The sequence below is a fragment of the Ichthyophthirius multifiliis genome (genome assembly GCF_000220395.1).
Source record: "Ichthyophthirius multifiliis unplaced genomic scaffold scaff_1120509250983, whole genome shotgun sequence".
NCBI classification, from domain to species: Eukaryota; Ciliophora; class Oligohymenophorea; order Hymenostomatida; genus Ichthyophthirius; species Ichthyophthirius multifiliis.
The window spans coordinates 1,116-27,915 of NW_004086314.1; the positions used below are offsets into that span (position 1 = coordinate 1,116).

The 26,800-nt window shown below is 17.6% G+C and overlaps 5 protein-coding genes across 5 annotated transcripts, besides 49 other annotated features; 2 read left to right on the forward strand and 3 right to left on the reverse strand. All coding sequences in view use genetic code 6, as the record gives it.

Moving 5' to 3' along the window:
• Positions 1-177: 177 nt before the first annotated feature.
• Positions 178-236: a microsatellite.
• Positions 181-254: a microsatellite.
• Positions 255-399: 145 nt separating this feature from the next.
• On the forward strand, positions 400-1,068 carry IMG5_124130 (hypothetical protein; the record flags this gene model as incomplete). Its single annotated transcript, XM_004032286.1, has 1 exon — positions 400-1,068. A coding segment is annotated over one exon (507 nt), but the record flags the coding sequence as incomplete, so codon positions are not given.
• Positions 1,069-1,542: 474 nt separating this feature from the next.
• Positions 1,543-1,679: a microsatellite.
• Positions 1,680-2,470: 791 nt separating this feature from the next.
• Positions 2,471-2,531: a microsatellite.
• Positions 2,524-2,567: a microsatellite.
• A 618-nt stretch (positions 2,568-3,185) lies between these two features.
• Positions 3,186-3,228: a microsatellite.
• Positions 3,229-3,371: 143 nt separating this feature from the next.
• Positions 3,372-3,430: a microsatellite.
• A 309-nt stretch (positions 3,431-3,739) lies between these two features.
• On the reverse strand, positions 3,740-4,300 carry IMG5_124140 (hypothetical protein; the record flags this gene model as incomplete). The annotated part of the gene is made up of 2 exons (XM_004032287.1): positions 3,740-3,780; positions 3,973-4,300. 2 exons carry the CDS (start codon positions 4,298-4,300, stop codon positions 3,740-3,742), a joined length of 369 nt encoding a protein of 122 aa, XP_004032335.1.
• A 1,657-nt stretch (positions 4,301-5,957) lies between these two features.
• Positions 5,958-6,062: a microsatellite.
• Positions 5,986-6,029: a microsatellite.
• Positions 5,990-6,038: a microsatellite.
• Positions 6,012-6,098: a microsatellite.
• Positions 6,012-6,103: a microsatellite.
• Positions 6,024-6,109: a microsatellite.
• Positions 6,110-6,195: 86 nt separating this feature from the next.
• Positions 6,196-6,233: a microsatellite.
• Positions 6,234-6,886: 653 nt separating this feature from the next.
• Positions 6,887-6,946: a microsatellite.
• Positions 6,891-6,960: a microsatellite.
• A 35-nt stretch (positions 6,961-6,995) lies between these two features.
• Positions 6,996-7,065: a microsatellite.
• Positions 7,066-9,009: 1,944 nt separating this feature from the next.
• Positions 9,010-9,092: a microsatellite.
• Positions 9,016-9,066: a microsatellite.
• Positions 9,056-9,094: a microsatellite.
• Positions 9,059-9,092: a microsatellite.
• A 358-nt stretch (positions 9,095-9,452) lies between the features above and the next one.
• Positions 9,453-9,482: a microsatellite.
• A 164-nt stretch (positions 9,483-9,646) lies between these two features.
• Positions 9,647-9,685: a microsatellite.
• A 1,105-nt stretch (positions 9,686-10,790) lies between these two features.
• Positions 10,791-10,838: a microsatellite.
• Positions 10,839-11,626: 788 nt separating this feature from the next.
• Positions 11,627-11,651: a microsatellite.
• Positions 11,652-13,024: 1,373 nt separating this feature from the next.
• Positions 13,025-13,051: a microsatellite.
• A 38-nt stretch (positions 13,052-13,089) lies between these two features.
• Positions 13,090-13,216: a microsatellite.
• Positions 13,091-13,195: a microsatellite.
• Positions 13,123-13,216: a microsatellite.
• A 618-nt stretch (positions 13,217-13,834) lies between these two features.
• Positions 13,835-13,965: a microsatellite.
• Positions 13,912-13,981: a microsatellite.
• Positions 13,938-13,982: a microsatellite.
• Positions 13,983-15,692: 1,710 nt separating this feature from the next.
• IMG5_124150 (hypothetical protein) lies at positions 15,693-16,142 on the forward strand (the record flags this gene model as incomplete). Its single annotated transcript, XM_004032288.1, has 1 exon — positions 15,693-16,142. Exon 1 carries the CDS (start codon positions 15,861-15,863, stop codon positions 16,140-16,142), a length of 282 nt encoding a protein of 93 aa, XP_004032336.1. The 5' UTR covers positions 15,693-15,860.
• Positions 16,143-17,739: 1,597 nt separating this feature from the next.
• Positions 17,740-18,302, reverse strand: IMG5_124160 (hypothetical protein; the record flags this gene model as incomplete). Its single annotated transcript, XM_004032289.1, has 3 exons — positions 17,740-17,791; positions 17,980-18,193; positions 18,272-18,302. The coding sequence occupies 3 exons, from the start codon at positions 18,300-18,302 to the stop codon at positions 17,740-17,742; spliced, it is 297 nt and encodes a 98-aa protein (XP_004032337.1).
• Positions 18,303-19,193: 891 nt separating this feature from the next.
• Positions 19,194-19,244: a microsatellite.
• A 1,413-nt stretch (positions 19,245-20,657) lies between these two features.
• Positions 20,658-20,701: a microsatellite.
• Positions 20,702-20,747: 46 nt separating this feature from the next.
• Positions 20,748-20,802: a microsatellite.
• Positions 20,781-20,812: a microsatellite.
• A 66-nt stretch (positions 20,813-20,878) lies between these two features.
• Positions 20,879-20,955: a microsatellite.
• Positions 20,886-20,932: a microsatellite.
• Positions 20,923-20,995: a microsatellite.
• A 66-nt stretch (positions 20,996-21,061) lies between these two features.
• Positions 21,062-21,099: a microsatellite.
• Positions 21,065-21,112: a microsatellite.
• Positions 21,082-21,185: a microsatellite.
• Positions 21,085-21,123: a microsatellite.
• Positions 21,105-21,149: a microsatellite.
• Positions 21,186-23,787: 2,602 nt separating the features above from the next.
• On the reverse strand, positions 23,788-24,860 carry IMG5_124170 (hypothetical protein; the record flags this gene model as incomplete). The annotated part of the gene is made up of 4 exons (XM_004032290.1): positions 23,788-24,289; positions 24,326-24,553; positions 24,633-24,741; positions 24,790-24,860. The coding sequence occupies 4 exons, from the start codon at positions 24,858-24,860 to the stop codon at positions 23,837-23,839; spliced, it is 861 nt and encodes a 286-aa protein (XP_004032338.1). The 3' UTR covers positions 23,788-23,836.
• Positions 24,861-24,871: 11 nt separating this feature from the next.
• Positions 24,872-24,955: a microsatellite.
• Positions 24,886-24,956: a microsatellite.
• Positions 24,928-24,975: a microsatellite.
• A 788-nt stretch (positions 24,976-25,763) lies between these two features.
• Positions 25,764-25,810: a microsatellite.
• Positions 25,767-25,810: a microsatellite.
• Positions 25,811-26,800: the final 990 nt, after the last annotated feature.

Here is a 26,800-nt window from a genome sequence, read left to right on the forward strand (position 1 = left end):
TATATTTCTTATGTTTTAAACGTACTTATTAATTTAAAAAATATTTTAATTTTTAATGCTAATATATACAGATAGGTTTGTTTTTTATATTAAAAAATAATAATACAGAAAATTTAGATTTACAATCTAGTATATTTTTTATTAATTTATAAAAAACAAAACTAATTAATTATTATTAAAAAATATACAAATAAATATAATATAAAGAAATATATATATAAATAAATAAAAAAAAAATGAATAAATATATAAATTATGCAAAAGCCTTAAAAAAAATAAAAATCGAAAAAGCTAATTTAAAAACTCTTCTTTTTAGGGATTTTCCATAAAAGAATATCCCTGAAGCATATGGAATTTTAATAAAAGCATTAAAAAATTATGAATAAATTCAAGAAATAGCTTAATAATTAAAAAAAAAAGATAAAAAATGTTCTTAAAATGTTCAAAATTTCTTCCTTTTTTGTATTTTGATTATTGAATAATTCTTTTCTGATAAAAAAAAAATACAAGGTGGTGGCTAATTAAAAAAATACATAATAGAAAACAAAGATTTTATACAAAAAATGTTAAAAATGGATTCAAATTAATCATATATTATCAAAAAGATATCTATATGCGCTTAATAGGACCTAAAAATGCTTTTTTTAATGAAAAAATACTACCAAAAGCCGAAAAAGATGACATAATACCAAATTTATATAAAATCCAATATAAAAACTATCAAGAAATAATCCAAAAAAATCCCATAAAAGACCTTTAAGAAAACAACTTAGTAATATAGAGTAAATCAAGTGCTATTCCTGCATTTTTTTTATATGAAAAATTAATAAAAAACTAAAAATAAAATAATGAAAAAATCGAAATTATAGACTGTTGTGCAGCTCCGGGAAATAAAACACTATAATTGATCGAATATATAGGAAAAAAAGGAAAAATTCTAGCTTTCGAAAAAGACGAGAAACGATTTCAAATTTTGAAAAAAAGACTTGAAATTTTTTTCAAAAACGATAATAATTTTGAATGTTTTTAATAAGATTTTTTACAAATAAAACCCGAGTATTATCCAAATGTAAAGTATATTTTATGTGATCCTTCATGTTCAGGTAGTGGAATGTTAAATCATATATATTTTGATAGTATATAGGAGGAAAAAGAAGAAAATTTAAAGGAATTCTTTATTGATAAATGTAATAAAATATACGAAAATTTAAACGGAAAGGAAAAAAATAGGGTGTTGAATTTAAGTATATTTCAAAAGGAAATTTTAAATAAAATAAAAATGTTTCCAAATTTAGAAGGTTTTGTGTATTCTACTTGTTCTATTTTTTAAATGGAAAATGAAGATGTGGTAGGAAGTTTTATTTAAGAAAATAAAAATTAGTTTAAATTAGTAGATTTATGTGAAAATTGGGATTGTAAAGGATTCTAAACAGATTTATTACTAGATGGAAATAAATGTTTAAGAGTTAATCCTTTTTAAGAAAGTTCTGATGGATTTTTTGTAGCTTTAATTAAAAAAATTAATTGAAACAAAATTATAAAATATATATATATTTATATAAAAAATTATATATATATAATTTATAATTATATAAATAAATATATATATATATTTATTTATTTATATTCATATATATATATATATTTATATGTATATATTTAAATATTTTTATATATATTCTTTTTTTTTAAATATTTAATAAAAAAAATTATATATATATTTAATATAAAAAATGAATTAAAAATTATAATATTTTCATTTATTTTCTCTTTTTTAAAAAGTTAATGAATATAAAATAAATATATTGAAACAATCTTTTTATATTATTAAAGAATTTAATTATAAATTAAATAAATTTTAAGATTTTCTTGACAAAATATCAACAAAAATTTTCATAAATTAATAGAAAAGTACAAAGCTTAAAATGTGTTAAATAATTAGAAATTTTATTTAAGCTGAACGAAATATTGAAAATAGAAAATATATTATATTAGCAAAACTAATTAATAATTATCATTTAAGAGCTTTTTATTATTTTAATAAATGGAATAATTACATGTAATATTAGAGGAAATATCCTTAAAAAGAAATTCACAAAATTTCTTTAAAAAATTATTATTTGAAATTTAAAGTAATTATTTTTAATTTTATTTATTTTATTTATATAATTAAAGATATTCGAAATATCAATAAGAAAAATAATAAAAAAATAATAGATAGGAGCTTTTTTAAAACTAAAGATTTTTTAATAATAAAAAAAAAAGAAGATTTAATAATAAATATTATCTATTTTGATACTTAATAGTATATTTAATTAAAATAAATAATAAAAAATGGCATTTGCATTTAATAAAATTAAAATTAAAAAACAAAAAAATAATAAATAATAATATGTTTAAAAATCTAATCATATTTAATTAAATATAGATTAATAAATTATCAAATCATAAGTATTTTTTATAAAAAAAAAAAAAAACATAAATATATATTAAAAAATTATGAATATATATTAACATATATAAATATATATATATAAATTTATTATATATTTATATATAAGTCTATTTATTTTTTATTTTATATTTTTTTTCATAAATTTATATTAATAAAGGCAATAGTATGTTAAAAAATTTATTTAAAATATAGAAAAACCTAATTAAAAATAACTGCATATAATATAATTTTTAAACATATGTAGTAAAGAATTAATAATTAAAATCAAAAAATTAAATAATATTTTAAAATTTGGATAAAATAAACTTATAGACTAAATTTAAATTAAAGAATTTAGTTAAAAAATTTACATTAATAAATATAAAATGAAATAAATAATGTAATTTCTATATTTGTTTGTATATTTTTATCATTTTATTAGTTATATGAAGATTTATCTTAAAAATATTAAATTAATTAATAAACTTCACAATAGAACTAAAACTAATGCATAATCCATAAAAAAAATTAAGAAAAAATTGATGATATGTATTTTTGTCAATTAAAAAATAAGTTATATGATGAATTTATTTCAAGTAAATAAATATAAAATACATCGTATATAATTATATAGCTGACGTTTTGAAAATGCTGGAAGCAATAGAAAATGAAAATATGTTATTAAAACAAAAATTATTAGAATAGGAGCAGATGAAAATCATAATATAAGATAATAAACTACCTAATAATGTATTTATAATAAATAAAAAATATATTTATTAAAAAAAAAAAAAAAGATATAAACAGATAAAAAGTAAATTAATATATATATAAAAATATTTTAAAAAAAATAAATGTATGTAATTAATAGTTTACAAAATAATGAAAATGAAAATAACAAAAATAAAATTTTAATAAATAACTTTTTAGAAGATTTTAATAAAAACAATATTAAAAATAATAATAATAATAATAATAATAATAATAATAATAATATTGAATAAAACGCTGAATAAAGACTAATCTTAGCATTTAATCTTCAAGAAAATTAATAATAAAAATCTATAAATGTTCCTTTATAATTTAAAAAGCTTATAAGAGATGGATATATAATTGAAAGAAGAAAAGTAAAAAAATAAAAAAACACAAATATATAAATAAGAATATTTAAAAAGTAAAATTAAAAGAACATGTAATAATTATTGAAATCATATTCATTCGAATAATTATATTAAACTTAAAACAGTCAATAAATCTGAAAAAATTAATAAAAAAAAAAAAAAACTTAAAATATAAAATAATATTTCATTAATATTTATAATCATAAACATATTCAATTTCATCCCCTGTATAATAAAAAAGCACACAAGCATACAATGGATCATTATCAACTATTTAAATATCTAATTTATATACTTAATCTGTTTTATTATCTTTTTAAAACTACACAAATTTTCCTATAGGATCATAATTTATTTATACAGTATCATTTTTTCCAAAATAAAAACCTTTTACCACATTATTAGCTTATGTCGTACTTGTAGACCAAGATCCGGCATTTGAGGACATCAAATAAGCTCCATGTCCTAATGCATTAAAGTTAAATCCATAATTTTTCTCAACAATTATATTTTTATGACAAACACCTATTGCAATCCAATTATTACCTCCAGCATTTCCTTATTTATTTTTAAAAGTAATTTTAATCGGTTTATTTTTAGGTAAAGGAGGTTCCATTAATGCAAATCGATAATTAGGAGTAGTTCCTATAGATTTAACTGTAAATTTATTAATTTAAGTGATTTAAGGGTGTTTTAAACTAAAAGAAAATTACATTTTTAACTATTCACCTCCTAATATATCCATATTCTATATAACTTCTTATATATATTTTTTTTAAATTTCAAAAACTTAAACTATGTTTTTTTATGTATTTTCGAATTATATCTATATATCTTTATATTAATAAACTATGTTATTTTTCAAGCTCTCAGTGGATATGTTTTCATTTTAAAATTATTCATTATTATTATTACAAACGGAAACAGGGACAAAATTAATTAATCTCATAACTGAGCTTTTTAAAACTTCTAAATCATTTCTATAATCATATATATTGTTAAAAAGCTAATTTATGGTATCTCCTTTTACACTATGTGATAAAATTTAATCTCTCATTCGAGAAAAATAACATTCCATTTATTCTTTTAAATTTTTAGTATGTTATTAAAAAATATAATTTAATTTCTCTATTTCTTTTTCTTATAATTTTTATTAGTTTTCTAATTCAACTAATAATTCATCAATGTTTAATGTCTCCAATTTTGCGGCTTTTGATGTGTTTTCTAAAGCTTAGTGTAATAAAACCTTTAATGGTTTCCATTACCCTTTTTTTTGTTCTTCTTGGCATATTACACATCCTAATATTTCTTCTTTATGTTATGTATTTAATTGAACATAATTTAATTTTTCGCCTGTATGGAAATCACCTTTTTGGCATTCTAAGTATTTCAACTATCTTGTTTCTTAGTTTAAAGAAGGATTTTATGTTTATTAGGGTTAAAATACTTATTCTTACATTTTCTATTTATTTTAAATTAGAATTATTATAAGTATTTTATTGTGTAAATATGTAGATTTATTTCTTGAAAAAAAAAAAATATTATAATATTTATTTTTGTTGAAATTATATATAAAATAAAAATAGGAAAATTAAATTTTCTCTAAAATAATATATTAAACTATTTTTTTATTTTTTTAAAATAAAAAATTATTTCTATATTAAATTTAAATATTTTTTTTTAATTGAAAAGTCTATAATTAGATATTTTATATATAATATTAAGTTTATTTCATTTCATTTTAAAAATAATTTTCATTTATAAATATCATCAAAATATATATTTTTGTTTCTATAAAATAAATTAATATTCAATTAATTATTAAAATATTTTTCATAAATTTTATTTTCAATACTTCTCATAATCCTAATACCTAAATCTTCATTTTTTGTACAAAATGGTCTCGTTTAAATAGAAATACATCCATTTAAATTCGCTAAAAGAATATCAGTTAATAATCTATCACCAATAAATCCGATTTCATGATTAAGAATTCTTTTATTCGGATTCTTTTATTTTAAAAAATTTAAAATATCATTAAAATTAAAAGGTTTTCTATTTTAAGTTAAAATACATGTCATATTTAAAATGTTTTCAATTATTTATTTTTATTCTGTATTTTTTACTGAATTAGAAATTAAAAATAAAGAATTGTTATCATATATTGATTTAACTTCATTTTATATGCAATGTTTTATTTTTTCATCATAATAATCAGGTTATAAATGTTATGTAAGTGTATTATCCTTATCAAAAATTAAATACTTTATTCCTTTTTAAAATAACTTTTCATAGTTTAATTAATCTATTCTGTTTATTTATATAATTGGAATGCATAAAAATGGACGCTTATACAAATATTTTACTAATTTATAATTTTTCATTTTTTTTTAAAAGAATTTTAAATTAAAAAAAATAAATAATATTAATAAATTAATAAAAAGATAAAAATTAAAAAATAAAATAAAATATTATAATAAATATATTAAATATAAATAAATATATATATATATAATATAAATATATATATATATATATATATATATTATTATATCCTTTTCCTTAAAAATATTATTCATTAGTATTTTTACCTTTTTTTATTTATATTTTTTTTTTAAAATAAATACTAATTGTATTTGATTAATTTAAATTAATTTGATTTTAATTAATTTAATTTTCTAATTCATTAGTATTTATATTGTATTATTTTCCTCCGTATTCATATATTTCTAATTTGAATTATTTATATGCTTAAAATGCAATATAAGCAGCAACAATATAAAATATAATTAAAAAAAAGATAATATATTTTAAATAGATATTAATTTATTTTCTGATTAAATAATTTCTTTTCCATTTTATACTAAAGTAAGTAAAAAAACTATATGCTATACAATACTAAATATACAAATAAAAACTATATAAAATAAGATTAACCATTAAGATATTTATATCCATGTTATATATAAAATTAAACATGAAAATAATTCAAATATTCCTTTTGTAACGCTTTTATATAAAAATATAAATAATAATCCGATTATTAAATGAACTATACATAGAAATTTTAATTATGTTATTTTTTTTCTAGATTAATCTTCCCTAGGTTCTATTTATTATAAATTAATACAAATCTTTAAGATTTATTAAGTAATAATAATAAAAATATATAATTAAAAATGTAATTTTATATTAATTAATTAATTTTTTTAGAAAATTAAAATTTTTACATATAATATTAAGTATATTTTTAATCTTATTTAAATAAATAAGATTGATTTTAATATTTACAATTGTATTTATTATTAATATTATTATAAAATCTTGTAAGATAAATATAAATATATATATAAATTTATATATATATATAAATATATATATGTATAAATATTGTATATAATATATTAGTAAAAATTTTCATTTAGAATTTTTATATTATATAATTATATATAATAATATTATTGATTAAATTATAAAATAATATTAATGATTTATTATAATCTTAATATTTAAATAAATATATATGTTTTAAAAAATATACATTTCATTTAAATATTATATCGTTTTAATTTTAAATTATAATAAATAAAATAAATTAATAATGATTTCATGTTAAAATGAATATGAAAAAAACTATAAACTATTAAATGAATAATCAAAGCAATTTTACGATTAATTAAAGCATTACAAAAATGTTCATTAACAAAAAAAATAAAAATTTAAAAAGATTATTTATTTATTTATTTATTGTTAAAAAAAAAAATGTAAAATAATATAGAAATACACATAAGAGAAAAATAAAAATTAATAACTTATATAAATAATATAAAAAAATTAATTTGATCTTGAATAAAATGAAAAGATAATATAACAAAACAAACAATTGATAAAAAATTTAAAATAAAATGAATCATTACATAAAAACTAAATTAAATACTTATAAGAATAATTAAAGTTATGTCAATAATGTTAAACAAAAATAATACGAAAAGAAGAATAAATAATAAAACCATAAAATAAAAATAATACAAGTCAAAATAACATAAATACAATGTAAAACATATAAATCTAATTTAATCAAAATCTTAATAATATATAATAAACTAACAATAAAGCCTAAACATAACTCTAAAAAGAAAAATCAAACTCAATTATAAGAGACTTAAGCCAAAGCTCAAATAACAATAATATTTCAATATAATATTTAAACCAAAAAACTACTAACTAAATTAAAAATCCTAACATTAGTAGTATTTATTTAAGTTATAATTCACGAAAAGTAAGCCAATAATAAATAAATATGAAAAAGCCTTTAAGTACAAGTACTTATTAGAGTAATAATTTAAATACAAAAAATGAAAATTTAAATAATAAAAGTCAAATAAAATATAATAATAACAAAGAAAATAACTTTTTTGTACTATATAGTTAAATAAACAATAGGCTTTTATAAAGTAGCGAAAATAATATTTAAAATAGCAGAACTAATAGTCAGTCAAACAGTCAAAGTTTAAACTAGAAAAAACTAAGTCTATTTTAAAATAAAAATTAAACAGAAGGAAATGAATTAAATTCTTATTTAAATGATAAAAATAATTAAAAGATATGTTCTAGAGAATTAAAATAAAATAAACTAATGAATAAAATTAAAATTTAGCCTTTAGGTAATATATATTAGAAAAGAAAATTCGAAAACTTCGAATAGTAAATAAATAATGAATCTTTTTAGCAAAAAGTGGCTATTAATAATAAATATAGTAGACTAGAAGAAGACAATGAATTCGAAGTATAAGAAGAGGAAGTAAATAAGTAAAATTTACTCGAAATTAATACATAAAATAATGTAAAATATAGCTATAAAACATATTTTTCAGAAAAAGAAAAAATATTACTTTAGCAAGGAAAAAACATTTATTAAGATAATTAAATTGAAAATTTATTAATTTCCTAAAGTGATATCAAAAGGGAAAATCATATAAATAAGTAATAAAATTAACTAAAGAAAAAAAAGAGTGATATAATATAAGAAAATAAAAATAATTATAGCATATTAAAATAATAATAAATAAAAAAGAAATGTGCTACTGAAGAAGATATAAACACTTTAAATTTAAATAAAAAATAAATTTAAAAAACATCTAATTTATATAATTAATAAAATAATGAAACGAACAATGAAATAATCAGTTTAATAGAAATGAATATATAAAATGAAGATATAAGTTAAAGAAATAGTATTACATGCGGAGATTTCCAAAATTTGGAATTAAAAATAAAAAGTAGATCAATCGCAAATTTAAATAAAGAACCAGGAAGAATGAAAAAAAATTTAGAAAAAATATAGATTTAAAATAAAATATAAATAATCCTGGAGATAAAATTTTTGAATAATTTATTATTTTCGGAATAAACGAAGAAAATATAGATAAAACAACATTTGCCAAATAAAAGTAAATATTAATATATATATATAATATATATATATATATATATATATATATTTATTTATATTTACATTTTTATTTACATTTATATTTTTTTTTCTTTAGTTTGACTTCTAAAATGTAATATAGATATCCGGAATATTAAATACTTGAAAACAATTGTGAAAACGTTTTGCCTTTTTTCGTTTTTCCTAATGGTGTAGAAACTTAGTAAATGAAAATTACAGATTCTTTATCTTAAATAAATGAAATCATGTTTGCTAACTACGATATTGAATATAATGAAAATAGTTTCACTTTTGTTGTTAAAACTGGCGATTCTTTTAAAAAAGTAAACAATTAATCTAATATATTATTAGATATTTGTAATCCTTCTAGGCTTTTATATGGAATTTGCTTTAAAATAAAGGATATAATTGATGATAATCCATCCTAAGTATAATTTATTTTAAAATATATATATATATATATATATATATATATTAAACTTATCTTTAATAAGGATTCAAAAAATAAAAAAAATGTTTTTGGGTAACTAAAAGAGCTATATGTTTTTTAACATATTATCCTTTTATAAATTTTTTCTTAGATATAATTTCTTCTATATTAAGTAATTTTTGTTTAAATAAAAAAAAATAGAAAATATGTTTTTTATTTTTTATTCCTTATTTTTTTTTTATTTTTTTCAGAAATTATTAAATAAAAGATTAATTGAAAATTCAAAGAATCAACTACCAAACCTAAAATTCTAGCCTAAAAAATAAGGACATTTTCACATAAATCAAATAAGAAAAACTAACAGAGGTATTTTTTTTTTTCTCTAATTTTATTTTATTTTTTTTAAATAAATAAAAAAAAAAAAAAAAGTTAATTTAAAAATATTATCTTGGATTTCTTAATCAATTATAAAATTTAACTACCCCAAATTTAAACTCCTATATATATATATAATATAATACCGAATTATTTTCTTACTAAATTCCTAATTAATAAAATGCACCATATATAGAAGCAGAAGGATCAAGTTCAATAATATTTTCATGTATTTAATGTGAAATGTTTGTAGAAATATACCTTAATTTAATGATAGAGCAGCATACTATTCTCGTATCATAAAATACCGCCCTTTTATCATCCGGAATTTTAATGTTTTATTCACTTTTAAAGCCTTTTAAATGGCCTCATCCAATTATAAGTATTCTTCCATTTAATTTAATGCATTTAATGGACTCTCCTGTACCTATTATGGTGGGTTTAAATATGTCAAAAAATGAAGTTTTGGAACTTGATTTACCTAATAAATACGATTAGTGTACTTTTGTATATTTAGATGAAAATCAGGTTGAAATATAAGGAAGTTTTTAAGAAATAAAAAAATCTTAATTATATAAAAGCTTAGTGGGTGATGTTTAATTTTTTTTGAGGAATTATGCCCAGTAAAAAAAGAGTTTTAAAAGGAATATTTAAGTAATTTGGATGGGAAATATTTAAAAAAGAACTGGTTATTTCTCCTAATGAAATATAGAAAAAATGCTGTCTTTAAATTATGAGTGGATTTACTAAGTTTTTATATAGATAAATTATTAATCATATACCATAATAGAATATTTTTTTAGATAATAATGTAAAATAAAACAATTATATTTTATTAAAAAATAAATAAATAGGAATTTAATTTCGAATAATTAGAATAGTATATTTATAAAAGTAGAAACGATAAAATTGAAGATGTTCTTTTATCTAAAATCATAAAAACTTAAATTTTTAGATATTATATAGAATAGTTATATGAAAATTGAATAATAATAAAAAAAAAATTAATAAAAATAAATAAAAAAAGCATATATTTTTTTTGTATAATAATAAAAATAAATATTTTTTTTATTTTTTTTATTCATGTCAATTTTTTTTATATAGAATTTAAATATTTTAAAAAAACCCGAGTATCTAAATTACTTTATTATATTTTATTTTTTAGCATTTATGCGTATTTTTAATAATTAATATCTGTTTATTATTAATTTAATTATTAATTATTAACTTATTAAATTCCATTTTATATGAAAAATAAAAAATTTAGATCTTATATTATTTATTAATACTACAAACCAAAAAATAATTAAATTTTTTTTTTAAAAAAAAAAAAAATTACCTAATCATTATTTTAAAATTGCTTTTCTTATTTATTAAAAAAATCTTTAAAATTATCAAGTAGTTACTTTTATAAAATTTAATAATATTTTAAGTTATTATTTTCTTCGGCTATATTTTCAATGTTTTTTTATAAAACCTAAATCATTTCGTTTTTTTATTTAAGTTCCATTTCCAATAAATAATTCTTGTTAGTAAGTTCCCTATTTTCGTTATTATTATTTGATTCATATGCTTATTCTAAAATACTTTCTACTTATTTACTTTTATTTTAATATTATTATTTCAAATAAGGCTAAACTTCATCTTAAAGTGAGCTTAATCTTATATTTTATTCCTTTCTGATAGTATTTTACCCTAAGTTTTCAAAAGGATCTTCTTTTTTTTTACTTTTGAAATAATTCGTTAGATTTGAAAGATTTAATGATGAATATTTTCTATGTATAGATTATAAAGAATTGCTTTTAAAATTTTAATTTTTTTTTTTTTTTTTTTTTTTTTCGTTACTCTGTTTTTAGTTTTATGAGTATCTAGATTATATGTTTTTGTAATTATTTTTTATGTACTAGTCTTTTACATCATTTCCCTTTCAAATTCTATCAATATAATTTTTGATTAATAAGGCTGTTTTTAAAAAATATATATATATATATATATTATATAGAACATCTATAATTTTTTACTATATCATATTTAGTTAGCTTTATTAAAGTCCCTTCAGGAGGTGTACATGAAAAAGGTTAATGAAAAATTGAAGTTTTTACCATATTTAATAATAATTTTGCATATAAATTTCTGTTTTATTTTTATATAATATTGCTATTTGATATATTTAATTTCTTTATCCAAATATTTATTCGAATTTGTTGATTTAAATGATATTTTTATATATATTTTTGAGCTTAGGATATGATTTCTTAAAATGATTCGTCTAGTTTATGGCTAATTTTATTAATTTTATTTTAAGTGTTATCGATTTAATTTTAATTATGTAATTCGAAGGATTACATTAAATTAAGTTTTTAATTTTAAATGCTATAACTAGTATTAATACTACTACTTTTATTATTTTTAAATGAATATGAGATTTTTCTTGAAGATAAATAATTATTAATTTTTTACTATTTTTTTTTTTTTTTTTTTTTTTTGGTAATAAATAAATATGTGGATTAATCAATTAGTTATAAAAAATAATAAAAAAATATAAAAAAAAATAGACATATGTATATATTTATTAATCATAATATAATAAAAACTAATAATGTTTCTAAAAAAAATACACCAAAAAAACTTCCGAAAACCACTAAATCATCTAAAGTGGAAAATTCCCTTTATTAAATTTCCGTTTTAGCTTAAAAAACAGACGGATCATCTGCCGCAGCATAATAATAAATTTTATACTAAGTATTTTTTTTCAATCCACTAAAATTTATATTTACAGGAACGTTATTATACACACCCATAAAACTTTAAGATATAGTATTGATATTTTTCTATAAATAATTAAAATAATTCGTTCTTATTTCTAAATGAGTCGGTTTACTTTTCGATGCGAGATCAACTAAAGCATAAATAAAGCAAATTTAATCACAAGCAATACCTATAATATCCACTTATTATAAATCTGTCTATATTTATATTTATGTGGCGTTTACAAACATAGGTGGAGTAAATTCTCCTACTTCAGGCTATCCAAAATACACTATTGTAGGAAGCCCTGTTATATTTGAAGTTGCATATTTTATAGCTTCAAATTCATTTATTCCTTTTATTTATATCTAAGGAGTTATCTTATCTTTTTCATCAGTATAAGATGGATATATGTAAAATTTCGTAACTAAAATACCACTATCATCGATTGCTTAAGTTAAAAATCTCCTTCTTCTTCTCCTTCTTCTTCTTTATAAATTACAATATTAATCAAATTAAGTTCTTAGTCTAAATATATATAATTAAATATTTATAAAAAAAAATATATATATAACAATATGTATAATATATATAATATATATATATATATATATATATATATATATATATATAAATTTATATTTATATATATATATTTTTATTTATATTTTTTCATTTATTTTATGTTATACAATGGTGCTGGAACTTTTAAATAAGATGATAAAAAACACGAAAGTCTTTAAATCATGTCTTTTTTTATAATAGATGCAAATTTTATTTCTATTGTCAAAAATTTTCCGGAATTACTTTTAGTAGTATACATTTTACTTACTGACTAACTCATTTTGTCATTTGTATTTAAACAAAATCCTGTTATATTATAAGTAGTGGAAGGTCTTAATTCTTTTACTTCTATTTCTTTTTAATTATATATATTCCCTTAATTTTCATCTTATAAAGTCATTTCTATATTTTAAAATCCATAATGATAATTATACACATCCATTATTTAAGGTTATAAAAATTTCCAAGAATTCCATATTATTTCTTAAAAAGTAACTCCTTTAGCTTCATCAGTTTATACAATATAATAAAAAGTACTTTCTTAATTACATTTAACATTCATTTTTATAGTCAAAGCTGTACTAGATATAATTTCCTAATAAATTTTAATTACTATATTATATTAATTAAAAAAATATTTACTAACTATACTATAGGTGAGTTTTATTTATTTGGAACTATTTCATAAGTGACTTAATTAGGCTTAAAAAAAAAAAAATTGTATATATAGGAGAAAATTATATATATTAAAAAAAAAAAGTAATTTATATAAAAAAACTATACAATTATATAAATGATATATAAAAAATAAATTATATATAAAAATATATATATATATATATATATATATATATATATTAAATTAACTTTCTCATAATATTTTAAAGCAGTTTCTGAAAAAGTTATCTAAACTTGTCCATTACCATTTTAATTAACACTATTTTCATTGGCTTTAACATATAAGAAATTCTATGGATTTCTCCAAGATAAAATAACACTACTTCTATTAACAAAAGCCAATCCAGCCGCCGGTTCTGAAGGTTAAGCTTAATCATAAATAAAAGCATCAATTTTAGTTTCATATACACTTTCACATTCCTTTTAATGAATTAATAAAGGCAAAGAATGTCCACTGAAAGGAATTCTTAGATGATAATTAGAAAAGAAAATATTGAATTTTTAAAACTTCAACTAAATTTTCAAAAACGGCACATTAGTATGCATATTTAAATCATCGCTTTTTTCCATTTCCAATAAAAACAAACCTGCAGACAAATCTTTACTTCCTGCTATAGAAAAAGAACTCTTTTTATACCCCAAATTTGCTTCAAGCACCCCTGGACTAGTAAAAAACTTCGTACTAGCCGAACTTATTTTAAAAGATCTCACAAAAGCCCCATAATCAGACGAAATAGCCAATTTAGAGTTAAAAATACCTATATAAGCATCTATTTTGGTAATTTCAGGTTCCTCCTTATTACTTAAAATTGAATCTATTATAGAATTATCATTATCATTGATATATTTAAGTACTATTTAGGAGGGATTTTTGATAAAAGCAATAGTTTTAATATTCCAAAAGGTTGAATGTGACCTTGCTAAGACTTCCTTTTGTGTATTTTTGGTAATAGAAAGTACCCATTTATTAATATCACAGGAGGAAGAGTCTGGATTTCTCAAGTTTTCGAGAATAAAGTAATAATTCGAGTTTGCCGATGTATCAGATTTTATAATTGGAAGCTTAATTCTATTTCCAAAACTACTACACGAATCTGAAAACAATGTCGTATTTAAATAATTATATAAATAGCACTAAGGTTTTACATTATTAATAATTCTTTCCCAGACAGAAGGAAAATCAATATAAAAGTAATTATTTTAAATTATTGTGCCTGAAGGTACTTATATTTTAAACTTATATGTTGATAATGACCTTATATATGTATTCTTTATACTTATTTATTGAACATTTATATTCTATGGGGGGGTTTAGGAAGGCGATATGTCCTAAATTTCACCATATTCTTCCAGATTATTGCTAGTGTTTCCCAAAGCTATCATTATTGTGGATGTTTCTGGATTATATTTGGCCGGCTGTTCTATTCCATGTACTATAATGTTAAAAAAGTCATTCATTTTAACATCAAAGGGCAAAGAAGTAATTTTTATTGTATAATTATCAACTAATTAGCAACTTACGAAAATATTACTCATCAAACAATATATATACTAAGAAGTAAGTTTCGGAGAATAGGTAGTAGGGAAATTAATTAAAATAAAAGAAGTCGCAGAATATAAATTTAGCCGAGAAGAAGTGATATTAAAATTAAATTAAACCGCAGAACCGTATGTATTATGTTATTTTTCCTATATATAAATATTCCTTACAGGAAATAACCTTTCGGGAAATAAATCAGATGAAAAGGAAGGAGAATTCCCGAAAAAAATAGAATTTACTTATCCCTATAAAGAAACGAAAGTCTTAATTTATTAAGGATTAAATGAAAAAGGAATACGTATTCCATCACAATAGAAGAGATATTTTTAATTTTCCTTTATTTTGAATTTCGGAATTAACCTAATTCCTTATAAATTTTATAAATTTAAAATTTCCCATTCATAAGAAATCAATATAGGCTCATTTTTCGAATTATATTTTCTTATTTGACATTATAAATTTTCTTAATTTAATAAATTGTCACTTGAAAAACCTCCCAAATCAATATTTAATTACTCATGTTAGGCCAAAATTCTGTTCACAAATTAAAACTCGAAATAAAAAGAAGAACGAGATCTTTTATTTCTAGTCTTCATTATAATGCTGGTCCCGAATACTACTTTTCCAAGTAAATCTCCAGAATTGTCATACTTTAAATCACCATCGTCATCCTAATTTGCAGAAATACTCTTATCTATAATATAATTAGTGTTCGTACTATCTTTAGAGAATAAAGTAAGGCCAAATCTACTTAATTTAGTTGCTAAATTAGACACCTTTACGCCAAAAACAGTCAATGAATATATATAACCAGCTGAATTAGTAGGACAATTACTACATTTTTCAATAATAAACTTCAATAAATTCCCATTTTAACTCACTGAGCATTTATAATTTAAATTAAAAGCCTCCGTTTTGGGATAACAAGTATTATTATATAAAAAAATTTAAAAAACACATAACGAATTTTCCAAATCTAGTCCAAACTCTGTACTAAAAGGACTTTTAAATTTCACCTAAACCATATTATTTTCCTATATAAAATTCGTACTTTAAAAAAAAAACTATATATATTCTTATTCTTTATCATTACTTAACGTTCTTTATATATTACAAACTTTTATTTCCCCACATTTCCCTATATGAAGTGCTTCTTCACTCTATTTTTCTATTCTGAGCAATCCTTCATTATTTGCCCATGAAAAATATGTTTTTTCGGGCAAAAGCCTTCCATTTTAAGCCGGAACCTATCCATTTTTTATTATTAAAACTGAATTTTTACTTATACTTCCAGAATCGAATGGGCAGTAAATTCCATATCTAAAGTTTATAGAAGAATACAAATATGAGAAAGCCAAACATCTTGAATTCGCTTATAAAAACTAAATAGTAGAAGATGATGTAAATAAGTTTCCTGAAGAACAGAAAGTAAACGCTGCCCCATTTAAATGTGCAGAATTGGCATCATTAGCCTATATAAAAGTTGGATTTATGCTCGTATGACCTATTTTTAATGAAATATCGACATTTTTTTGCCCTACTTTTAAACCAGATACAGAAGTATCCCAATCATACACTATATCAGTCAAAAAAGGAAGCAATTGGAAATCATTAGAAACTTTGTTAGGTGTAAAAATTTATGTATCCGCATTTATACTCGTCAAACTTTAAAAAAATTGATTATTTTTGATATTCTAACCCCCTGTAAGCCTATATATAGCCAAAATTGAACTCAAATCACTATCTATGGAATATAATGGAGAATTTCCTAAAGCAGCTAGATAGAGGGATATTTTTTCGGTTTATTTATTGATTAAAGTACTCACAGGGATTATTAATTCGAAACTATTATCTGGTCCAACAGGTATTTATCCAAATTTAATTTCTAATCTATCAAAATTTACATAAGATTAACTATTCGAATTATCTTTGGAAGTAAAATATTTACAACTGAAAGAAATAGACAAAGAAGAAGAACAAGAAACTTCATTTTCTTAGAAAGAGTCTTCCTAATTTTTATAAAAAGGTTAAAGATTTTTAAAAAAAAGTGCGATTTTTTAATTCGCTCCTTTTAATTCTTCCGCATTAAAATATCCAGAAACTCTTATTATAGCTGGTATTTTTTCCCCACTAACATTTCTATTACTCCCCGACCAATAATTACTGATTCCATATTTAATATTTTATAATTTTTCTAGATTAATAGTATACCCATTATATAAAAAAAGCTACTTAAAAATCGGTTAAGGACTATTTATTTTATCAAAACTGGCAATATAGAAATCCATTAAATACTAGTCAGCAAAAAAAGAAGAATGTTAAACAATTTTAGCGTTAATAATCTTAAAAAACTAGGCTTTCTTGGCATTACTTTCTTCTAACAATATCTTTAAATCATCAATATGACTTGCATAAATTTTTATTTTCAAAAACGAAGCTCTTTCCTTTTCTTTTCTAGAACAGAAAATCTTCAAGTCATTCTGTAAACCTGAATCATTACTACTTTAAACATAAGCTTTTTCGTCAATTTCTATTAATTTTTGATTTCCCAAAATTATTAAGCCAGCCTAATCTACTATAGTCCCACTGCTTGAAGTTATACTATTCGCAGCAATATTTAATGTAAAAATTAACTACTGGCTTCTATTTTCTTCCGAAACGAATCCTCCTAAAATATTCAAATCATCCGAATTTATAACCTTTTCGACATAATCAGCTGATAAAACAGTATAATCAAGCTAATTTTATCCACCTAAAACCGACCAATTTGGATTATTATCAGTAGAAATTAAAGGAACAGGATTAGAAGACACTGAAAGTGGATTTTCGAGTATTTTATTAGTGTTTATATCTACATTATATAAAGTAAGGGTTCCAAAGTTCGATTATAATGACGATGTAAACCTATCATAAGGAAAAGTTATTCTACATCCAATTGAATAATTTAAGTTTTCATACATTTTACCTATATTATCGCATATGATTTTCGAATGAGTTGGTTCTTCTAAATTATTTAAATAACATTTGACAGTCGAACCTACATAATTTGGTAAATTAAAGCTTATAGAACCTGGTAAAATGAATGTATTTTGAAAATTCGGTACTTATAATTCCAAACGAATTAAAATATCATCCACTAGAGTTTAAGAAATCTAAAAATTCCATCTAAATGCATTATATGGTATAAAACTTTACTTAGAAGACGATTATCGTAAAACTTATAAATTAAAAGGATAAAAAGAAACTGAACTACTGGAATATTCTAAACCCCATCCAAGGGATAATCTATGCACAGGAAATGTTATTTAAGAAGTTTCAAATATTGGAAGACTATCTTTTAATTCTATTATAGTATTAGTAAATCTAAGTAAAGATTTTACAATTAATTTTTATAATTTAATTATATATGTAGGGTTAGTAATTTCAACAATAAAACGGAATATTTCGTTTGTTTTTATTTACCTGTCTATATAATAAGTTATTAAATTCCTCTATTTATCCAGTTAACAAGTATATTCAATTAATTCAGGAATATAAGGACTTGATAAAGAAATTCCTGTGGAACATTATTGCGAAAAAACAAAGCCTTAATCTGAAAATGATATCTCAAAACGGGCTGAATCAGGTATTGATTGTTTAATTTAAACATCGATATATATTTACTATTAAAAATTTAATTATTTTCTTTATTGTTAATTTGTAAATATAATATTAATTTCCATTTCTGATAATGGATAACTGTGTAAATAAATGTTTCCGAAAATTGGATTTCGATCATAAATTATAGCATCAATATGAATATGTGATACTGAATAAATCTAAAAACATATAAATATATAAAAAATAAATAAATATTTATATATATATATATATATATATACATATTTATATATATACATATAATTTTTTTATAATACTTCTATTGGTTTTTTGGTACCTGGTGATTATGTTTATATATTATTTCCTGTTAAAATTAATTTCAAATAATAATATTAATCTGCTTCCAAACCTTATGGATTTCCTAAATTATCATAAAATGATATATAATATGACTTCTCTTCTTAATTTTTTCCGTTTACTATATTTAAATTAATTACCGCTAATTAATATTCATCATTTCCACATCCTACATCTCCAGACTATGCTTTGGAATACACAGCAATTAGATCTTCAGCAATATTTGCTTAAATAATATTTGAAATGCTTATATTTTCTTTTAAATGAAGCTTAAATGGGAAAACTACTTTTATGAAATCATTTTCATTTATTTAGTTTTCTAAAGAAAATGGTAATGTAATTTCAGAAACTTACCCAGCATTATTATAATCTAATTAAATATCCCACGAACTTATATGTCCTTAAAAAGATATATTTAAAAGATTTAAAAAGAAAATAATAATTATTTAAAACATATTTCTTTTATTATTTAAATATATTTTTCAATTCAATTTTTTTTACGATATTAAAAAATCTTTTAATATTTATTATTAGATATTATTTCATTAAAATAACAAAAAATAGATTTTTGTTAAATATTTTTTTTTAAAAAAAAAAAAAAAAAACATAAATTATAATATTATTATTTAGTAAAAATTTAATAAATTATAAAAATAAATAAGCATAAAAATTAATAGAATAAGGTTTGGTTTTTTTTTTTTTTTTAATAATTATTATATTAAATTTTTCCTTTTAATTAAATTATATATATTCAAAATAGATTTAATTTAAAATCTTATTATATCTTATTAATTATTCTTCTTATTATTTTATTTATTAATTTTTTTTTATATTATTACAAACTATAAAAAAAAAAAATCAATATAAATACAAAACAAAACCATTTAATATATCTAATAAAATTATTAAAAAAAAATATTTCCAATTAAAAATATTAACTAATACTTCCTTTATTAATATTAAGACTTAAGTTAATAATTATTTTATTTTTGAATAATACTTTTTGATGCAAAAATTGCAATTATAATTATTAAAACCTTTTTTTTCAAATAAAATTAAAGTATTTGCTTTTTTTTAATATAAAAATTATTAATTTTTAAAAGAATAAACTTAAATTAATTAATAATTTAATCTAAACTTTTTAATTTTTATTTTTTACAAAATTAAATAAGGAGTTTCAAATTTTTTTCATTTTTTGTTTATAATTATTTCAAACCATTTTTTTTTTTTATATGGAATTTTTAACTAATACTTTTTAAAAATACAAAGTATTATTAAGAAAATTTAAAATTTATTCACTTTTTTTATTTACAATACTGATTTAAATTAATTTTACGTAAACAAGGCATTTTAAAACAATAAAATAAAAAATATATGCTAAAATAAGAAAATATATTATAAAGAATACTTTTACTTATTTTTGTAATCAAAATAATAAACTTTAGGTTAAAATAATAATATAAAATAAATAAAAAAATAATACATAAAATCAAAAAAACATAAATCTAAAAAATACTGATTTTCAGCAATATTTTTTAAGTTTAAGATATGTAAGATAAATTTAATAGTCATATTATAAATATAATAATAAAATATTTAATTAAATAAAAATTTTAGATAAATAAAATATTTATTATTATAAAATTATATAATAAAAATTAATTTTATTAAAATATAATATAAGAAAAAATAATTTATAAAAAAAGGAGAAAAAATATCTGAAAATATAAAAATATTATTATTAAAAAAAATGTATAAATACATTTATATAAAATATATATATATAAATATTTATATATATTAAAAAATATATTTTTATATTAATATTATTTTATTATAAATATTTTTTAAGACTTAAAACAATAATATTTTATATATAATATTATAATAACACTATTCTTTCTTTCTTTTTTATAGTATATATGATTAATTTTTTTAAAAAAAATTAATATAATTTTTTTCTTTAAATATATTTATTTTGTAAAATTTTGAAAATTTTAAGTTATTTATTAAAGCATTTTATTTAAATTTTTACTATATAATGTTTTTTATTTTATACTTATATATAATTTTTATAAATCAGATTAAGTAACTATAATATCTTATTTTTTAGTAATTAATAATATTAGTAAAAATAATTTTTATATTTAAATATAAGTAAATTTTTCAATTTTATACCCTATTGTATTTAATTAATAAAATGAGTATTATTTATATTTTAAATTATTAAGTTTTTATAGATTTCCATAATTTATATATAAAATTAATTATATTTTACATTTTGATAATACTTTGACAGTTCATATATTTATAAAAGCATTATTTTTATCCTCTTAAGAAATCAATAATAAAAATATGAATTTTTAAAAATAAATACTTATATACATAGTCATTATAGACAATATTACTTATTTTATGGATTTCAATTATAAAATTGTATTCATATAATCCATTTTAATTCATAAATTATTTTGGATTAAAATATATAGAAATATTTTTTAAAATACTTTTAATCATTTGATGATGTAAAAAGCTTTATATTCCTAATTTAGTTTTTTATAAGAGATTTTATGAAATATTCATGGTGTTTGTTAATACATAAATATATATTTTTATTAATCAAATGAATTAATTGTTATATAAAGTGATTAATTAGAAAAGCTTAATAATAAAAGATTTTATTTAAAATATAAAATTATATATTTTGAGAGTATTTTTTTCTTAGTTTATAATGTATAATTTAAGTATTTTAATTAAATTAATATGGATAATAATATAAAGTTAATTATTATTATTTTTTTGAAAAGGAGAAAATTAGAAAATACAGAAAAAAAATAAAAAATAAAAAAATAATAACTACTATTATTTTATATATAAATTTTATTAAAAAAAATAATAATAATAATAAATCTAAATAATGAGTCAAAAAACAAACACAATATCATAATAAATGAAATAATTCTTACCTTAATTAAAAATATTATATAATAAAGTATTATAAACATAAATAATATTTTATAATCCAATACAAAAATATATAAATAGACAATAAAAAAAGTAGATGCAGAAGCAGAAAAGATATAAAAATTTAAAATACATAGAACAAAAGCACAAAGATAACTAGATCTATTTGCTTAACAATATGGTAAAAAAAAAAAATGAACAAAAAATTAATATTGAACATAAAAAAGATGTTCTACAAGTAGATTTAAATATCCTTTAGGAAAGACTTAAAATATTAAATTATTAATTATAGAATAACTAAACGAGGAATTTAACTAAATTAACAGAAGATGTTAATAACTTATTATAAATATTTGTTTATATATAATCCGGAAAACATATGACATTCTAAAACATCAAGAATTTTTTTTAAAACTAATAAAACATATTATAAAGCTTAAATTTTATGGATTATAGTTCTATAAATTTAAATGATATAAAATATATATGGAAAAACAGAGAGAAGATATTAAATTTAATCAAAAATAATAAATAGTTTTTAAAATTTTAACTTTTATTGGAAAATATATTGGAATGGATTTAAAATTTTTATGAAGTTATTATAAAATAAGATATTTAATATAGTATAGAAATCTAATACGAATAATCTGCGGAAAAATAAAAAAAGTATAAATAAGCATTAGATTAAGCTTAAGGATAATATAAATATTTAGTTTAATGTAAAAATAAATTAAATGAATACATTTAATAAATTTAAAATAAAAATACTTTAATTAATTAAAATTTTGCAGAAGAATTAGTAAAAAATACATATACATTTTTTTATCTATTTTTTATAAAAGACTAATTTAATATAAAGCATATTTAAAAATTATGAGAATTAAAATAATGTAAATGAAAGCAATTAACTAATAATTTATCAAGAAGATTAAATGATAATAAATTCTTAATAAAGAAAACAAGAAAATAAATCCAAAATTTCATCCAAAAAATTCAATGATAACGAAGACGATTAGACTAAAGAAAACACATAATGTAAATTACCTGAATAATTAAATAATGAATAATAAGCAATATACAAGCAAAAAACTATTGAGAAAAACTATTAATAAATAAGTATTAATAATAATAAACAATGTTAATCTTTATAAAATGAAATAGAAATTGCTAAATAAAAAATTAATAATAGAACCTATGATTAAAATAAATAACAAATCTAGAAATCGAATTCCACTTCAAGTTTAAATAATAATAATAATAATAAGTGTGAAATTATTGAAACCAAAAAGATTTTTATTAACCCTTAAAGCATAAATCAATATAATTATAAAAAGAAAAGATCTAATAGTAATAGTAATAGTTAATATCAAATAATATGTAATTAATTAATATGAACATATTAACAAAAATATATTATAATTTTTCAAATAAATCGTTTTTATTATAAGAAAAAGGTAAAGACAAATAACTTTCAATTATTTTTTAATAATTTTTGTTTTCAAAAATAAAGTTAAAAAACAAAACATTTTAATATTAATTATTTATTTTTATAATTATAAAATATTATTATTATTCATTAACCTATATATTCATATATATTATTTTCTTTTTTAATAACAACTTATTCTTCTATTAATTTTTATAAATGGACATCTATATTATTTAAGGCTCCCGTAATAAGATTTTCCTATAAATTTGGGTAAATAATATGTCTAATTTATTAATTAGAAAACATTTTTAAGCTTTAAGCTGCTTAAATAATTTATTATTCTCTTTTTAGTCTATGACTTCTATTACCAATAATATATTTTACACTTTTATCATTTCCAAATATAGCAGGTCCATGAGCAGAAAACAAATTTTCAATATCCAAACTTAAAGCTTTTTGGTAGGATTTCATTTAATCACTTAAATTCATAATGACTCCACTACTTCCTGAAAGAATAAAATCTCCACAAAAAAGAGTCTTTTCTTCTTAAAAATAAAATCCTACATGATCAGGACAATGGCCAGGCAATGTAATAACCTTTTTTTATTTATTTTATATAAAAATACTAATTACTTTTAATGTAAAATCTTATCCTTTAATAATTTCATTATCTTCTAGAGTTTTAATGTCATATTTAAAATTATATTTTTCCTCTAAAATCTAATCATTTTTATTATAATTGTATTTTCTAAAAATGCAATTCTTGCTTAATTAAAGGATATCAATTATTCCGTTAACATGGTCTAAATGATTATGAGTTATTAAAACTTAATTAATCTAACTATTTGTTTAATTTAAAACCTTTGATTAATAAAAAATAAATAATATTAATTAAAAATTATTAAAATAAGTAATATTGAATTGATATTTTTAAAAATACTCCTTAAAGAAGTTCTTTGTATCCTTACATATTTTAACCAGTATCTATTAACAATCTATTATTACCTTCTCCTATTAAATATGTATTTGTTCCTTACAATGTATATTAACTATTTTTTAAATTATTATCTTAATAAATTATAAAAATATATAAAAACCTCGGATTTAAACCTAATATTCTCCATACTTTATTTGTTAATCTTTCAACTTTATTTAGTTCTTATAACATATATGTTAAGTTATAAACAAATAAAATATATATATATATATATAATTATATATATATAAAAAAAATATATATTTATATATATATTTATATATATATTTATTTTTCTTTATATTTAAAAAAAATTAAAGGCATATAAATATATTTTTTTTAATTATTTTAAAAATAGACAAAATTTAATAATGTGTTAAAAAATTAATTATATATTAATTTTTACATTTTTATTTATAAAAGAATTTGTTATAATTTTTTTTTTTTTTTTTTTAAATTTTTCTTTAATTCTTTTTTATAAATTGTATCTTTATTAAAATTGATAAAAAATAGTAAAGTTATTATTATTTAACGAATTTTTTTAATAAAATAACATTAATTTACATAAAATAAAATATTTAAAATTTTAAACTAAAATTAAATACTTATTATATTGCATGATTTACAATAAAACTAATATATTATTATAACTCTATTAGTGTTATCTTTATTAATTAAATTATATTCAATATACAATAAAAATTTTTAATTTATATTTTATAAAATAATATTTTTATTTTTTTTCATTTGTTTTTTATATAAAATCATATCAGATTATAGAAGAAAATTTTTTTTTTTTATTATTATTTAATTGATTTCATAAAAAATAAAGAAAAAATAATAAATTAAATAAATGATTTTTTATATTTTAAATAAAAATTAAATAATATTTAAAAAATGAGAATAGCAAATAATATAATTATTTTAATATTATTCTTATTTTAAAGAAATAAAATATTATATTTTGTTTTATAAATATATATTTAATTGATAAATTTAGATAAATAAAAATGATGGTATTCATAAAATAAATATATATATATAAAATAATTTAGTTAATTTAAAAACATTTAATAGAAAATTAATTTTTAGGTTTTATATATATAAAAAAATATTATTATTATATTAAAAATTTATTATTAAATTTTATAATTAAACTAAATGGCTTTATAAAATTAATAGTTGAATAGAAAAAATTATTAAAAAAAGATAATGTATATAATAATATAAAAAAATTATATTAATTTATCAATTAATTTATCTATTTAAATAAAATATATTAATTTTTTTATTTATAAATATTGATATAATGAATATTTCTTTTATATATTTTTTATTTTATTTATAATTAATAAATAAATATTATTTTTTTTTATTTATTTAAAAATTTATTTTTTAATATTAACTAGATACATTATTTTAGAAATTTTTATAAATTAATTTTGTTTATATTTATTATATTTATATTTTAATATTAATATTAAATAAAAAAATCTATATAATTAAATCCTATATATCATAAAAATATTGATATTTATCCATTTATAAAGATTTTAAGATTATATATATATATTTTAAATAATATATTTATTTACTCCCTTTTTCTCTTTAACCTTTATATTAAATTTCATAATATTTTCCTATAGACACTAGAACTTTTTTTTTATTCGAAGATAAATTTAAAGATTTAAAAATCCCTTTATTATCCAAAAAGTTGTTTTAAATATTCCATAAACAAGAACTAGAAATCGGATATACAAAATATTTTAAAATAAATGGATATCACATACCTTTATTTAATGCAGAAGATTCATAAATGTTTGCTCTAGATGCTTTTTGTTTCTTTACGGGAGCTAATTTAGGTATTAGTTATAAATTAAAATTGAATTCGTGTATATAATATCCTATTCATAGTTGAAATTTTTACTGAAAAACCGTTATAGTAATCAATTATGAATATTTGGACAATAAAGTGACTATCTTTTACACTTAAAACAACTTAAATCAAACGTGTAAGAATTCTGATGGAACCTATATAATAATATAATAATGTTTCTAAAAATAAAACGTCAAGTACAAAAAAAACACGCTTGTGAATAAAACAATCTCTTACATCTTCTGGTTCAATCCAA